Source organism: Rutidosis leptorrhynchoides, chromosome 4 (genome assembly GCF_046630445.1).
Source record: "Rutidosis leptorrhynchoides isolate AG116_Rl617_1_P2 chromosome 4, CSIRO_AGI_Rlap_v1, whole genome shotgun sequence".
Lineage (NCBI taxonomy): Eukaryota > Viridiplantae > Streptophyta > Magnoliopsida > Asterales > Asteraceae > Rutidosis > Rutidosis leptorrhynchoides.
In genome coordinates, this window is record NC_092336.1 from 496,863,441 (window position 1) to 496,867,252 (window position 3,812).

At 33.6% G+C, this 3,812-nt stretch overlaps 1 protein-coding gene across 1 annotated transcript; it reads left to right on the forward strand.

Annotated features, from left to right (window-relative positions):
* Positions 1-364: 364 nt before the first annotated feature.
* On the forward strand, positions 365-2,990 carry LOC139842405 (uncharacterized). Its single transcript, XM_071832548.1, has 7 exons — positions 365-460; positions 560-604; positions 709-807; positions 1,009-1,119; positions 2,287-2,461; positions 2,588-2,644; positions 2,782-2,990. Exons 1-7 carry the CDS (start codon positions 389-391, stop codon positions 2,988-2,990), a joined length of 768 nt encoding a protein of 255 aa, XP_071688649.1. The 5' UTR covers positions 365-388.
* Positions 2,991-3,812: the final 822 nt, after the last annotated feature.

Sequence of the window (3,812 nt, forward strand, 5' to 3'; positions counted from 1 at the left end):
TCCACTCGGAAGCAATCTCTCTATTCGTCGAATAGAGAGGGATGACTTTCTCTACTTTTGAGAGTGTTTTTCACTCTGGGTGGAGAAATGACTTGTCTTTATCCCCGAATAGGGGAAGGATTGTCTATATCTCAGCTTCCACATACACCACTTATGTGGTATTGGGTTTTGTTGTTGTTGTGGAATTCATTCAATAAAAACATACAATACGATTTATCACGTTAACAATATGGACGCATACCAAAATTTTTACCGGAATAAAATGTACAGAGTACAGCGCATTTTAAGACAAAAAGATTAGTACAGGGGCCTTTTTGTAAATATTTGTAACTCAATGTAAACATGTAAAATGATCCAAGGAGAAACGGAATTGGCAGTGGAGGCAAAAATGGAGGTGATGAAATTATCAAAATTCAAGTTGAAGCTCCAAACCCTAATAACGGAAGTTCGTGAGCTCAGAGTAACGTCATCTCAATCGCTCGCCTGTTCTAAATTTTTTTGATAATTAATCAACAAACGTTGAACAAACGATGAATAATTTGCTCTTTACTATTTTCAGGAAAAAGAAGGCGTTTCATCCGATCAACTTCACAATCATGTTCAGGTTCTTATTAGTAGAACTTCAAATTAATTCGTATTATTTAAATTCTATTAATTACGTTAAGATTCTTCAGTTTGATTTTGGCGCAACACTTGAATTGAAATTAGGAGCAAAAGCAAAATGTTGAAGGATTATGTAGTAAGATAGTGGAATTGGAAGCAGATTTAGCTTCATCTGTTGAACATGGCCAAAAACTTCAACGCAAGGTGTGTTAACTGTCTATTGTTTGTTCATCAACACTATAATCAATTCATACTTGATGTGATTTTGAACTGTTTATAGTTGAAATGTTGGTTTATGTTTATTATTACATCATATAAGTTCAACTGTTGAACTGTAAAAAATGAGAATGACAAATGACAAAATTAAAATAAATGAAACTTAGTTTAGGGATTGTGGTGTTACAGGTGCAGTTCCTTGAAGAAGAAAACTATTTGCTTGAAAGCAAGCATAAAGAACTGAAGGAAACAATTAACAGCATTCTTCAGGCAAAAGAAAGTTTCGTGAAGGCTTACCAGGTTTGTAAATCTTACTAATTTGTTTTGCACCATTGCTTTGTAATTGCACTAATCAAATTTACCCAGGATTAAAGTAAACATAAAAATTTATGTATCGGCTCGAATGAGGAAACATGTCCTCATTGTTCTCTTTTATTTATTTATTTATTTATTTATTTATTTATTTATTTATTTATTTAGTTATTATCGTTTCTGAAAGGCCTTATTGTTCTCGTTTTGTATATGGGTTGTCCAATATATATGAACAACATATAATTTCACGGATATCAAGAACAAAGTTTAGGGAAAGTTTTATTACTTATTTACAGCTTATCCTGTTTATTTTGTGTATCACGGAGTAGTTCTTGTAAACTTGAACAGGACTTCACGATTTTGTTTATTCTATTACTAAGGTTGGGTAGTCTGATGAACCATTGGTTGGAAAAAGAAATGTAAAAGTGAACGGACATATAACTATAGAGGATGCAGACTATCAAAGTATGTAAATTTAACTTCGGGATGTATGTAGTTCCACAATATCATGGCATCAATGGTCACACCATCTTAATGCTTATAACTTATAGTTTTAGGTCACTAGCATTATAAATTTACCCTGCATTCACCATTGCTCTACGGATGGACAATCTGCACTAACTCATTTGCTCAGTAAATCCACCCATTACCCATAGAAGGTTGTTAAAGTCGCTAGTCGGGGACTAGTCGGTCAGGATCTTGTAGGGATTAATTAACTAAAATTGAGACTAGTAGTATGTTGACCAACTTTGACTTTGATTGTATTTGTCCTACTTTGACCATTTTTGACCAAATAAATCCAACTTTGACCAACTGAATTGGGCTTTTGACAACTTTGACCAACTAAATTGGACTTTTGACAACTTTGACTGCATATATCGGTCAAGTCGGAGACTAGTCGGGGACTATTAGGCCTAGTCGGGGGACTTTTATAACCATGCCCTACTATACTAGAATCTCAAAGTCAAAATCAAATGCTTCTTCCATCTTGTCCTAATTTATGAATAGAGTAGCTTCTAGTGATTTATTTATACATATGTAGAGTGCAGTCAGGATGTGAGGATCTAGATAGAACAACTTGATACTAGGAACTCCTATTTTAAGTTCAAATGTGTTTTTCTTGTATATTATAACTTCATCTGTTGGTACATGCAGGAATCTACATGTGAAATGAAAAGATCCATTGAATCCAGAGATAGAAAGATTGCCATGCTTTCTGAGAAGATAAATACTCACCTTTCATCATTGGAATCAATACGAAAGGAGGCATCTTTGGTCAAGCAAGTGGTGGATAGTGCCCAACGTGCTGTTGCTGAGAAAGAGGAAGTAGGTATGTCTTATCTAAGTAATTATTATTTCATTTGTATGCTCATTTGCTTTTATGACCTAATACTAATTCATCAGCTTACTTGAATGCAGTATATATAACATCACTTACTAATTTCTGTATTTCCAGTGACTCATTTAAAGAAAGAAATGGATAAAGTATGTGCCTTCGAGAACTTATTCATCGGTAATGTTGTTGTTTCAGTTTATTGACTATTGAGGGTCCATTTACAATTTATTGACTCATTTATAGATACTCATAATGCACTAGTTTCTGACAACATATTGACTATTGAGGGTCCATTTTTATTCTGTTTTGTGCAGGAAAAATCAATGACCTTGAAAGTAGACTTAAAAGTAATGAGAACGAGTTTCAGAGGAAGGACATGGTGATTGCAAAGCTTCAGACACAGTTGGAGACTGCAAAACTAACTGATCAAAGTCCATCAATAGAGGAGATATCCATGCCATACCATCTTTATTCTAGATATTTATTTATACTTGATATTTATAATATAGCTATTAGCATATAATCAGCAATGTCAATACCTTAACCTATCTTACCTTCAGGAAACTGTACAAATGAAAGAAGGGATCATAGATACTTTAATTTCAGAGAACAAAGTATGCACAAAGGGATTTTTATTTTGTTTCACACAGGCCATCTAAACATATCTGTAACTTTATGTTCTGATTTCTCAGGCCTTGCGTTCTGAACTAGGGATGTTGGAATCTACTTTCAAAACCATTCAAGGCACCATGATGCACATGGATGAAGAGGTCAGAGAATTGTACCTCTTTCTTGCTGATAATCAATTGATTTGTCAAATTAATTACAAATTATAAATTTCTTAATAATCTGCCACAGCATCTTCATAACAAATGATATCAGTTGTGATTAGCATATATCAATCCTGATGCAGGATCGACTTGCTTTTTCCTTCATCATGGCAAACCAAGAAAAAGTAGAAATAAAAAAAGATAACGAAGCTGACAGGTAGGGCTTTAAATAGAGATGAAATGTAATGATATATTTTTCACTAGAGATCTAAAGGACAAGAATGATTTTGTGTCATCACGTGATTACATTACCTTATGAAATCCTGTAAATCTGGATACTGCAACTGAAACATTTTTTTAATCTAGTAATTCTTCTCATGTTAATTGGTAATTAGAATTGGAACACAGGATAAACCATGATATTCTGAATTGTGAAGCAAGTTCTCATCGTGAGGCTTACAGGACAACCGTAGCAGACATTACTGGTATAATTTCATTATATTTAGTAGGTGATATTTCATGTTAAGGAATGTGCAGAATATGTTATCATTATCTCGGTAAATGCAGCTCTACCA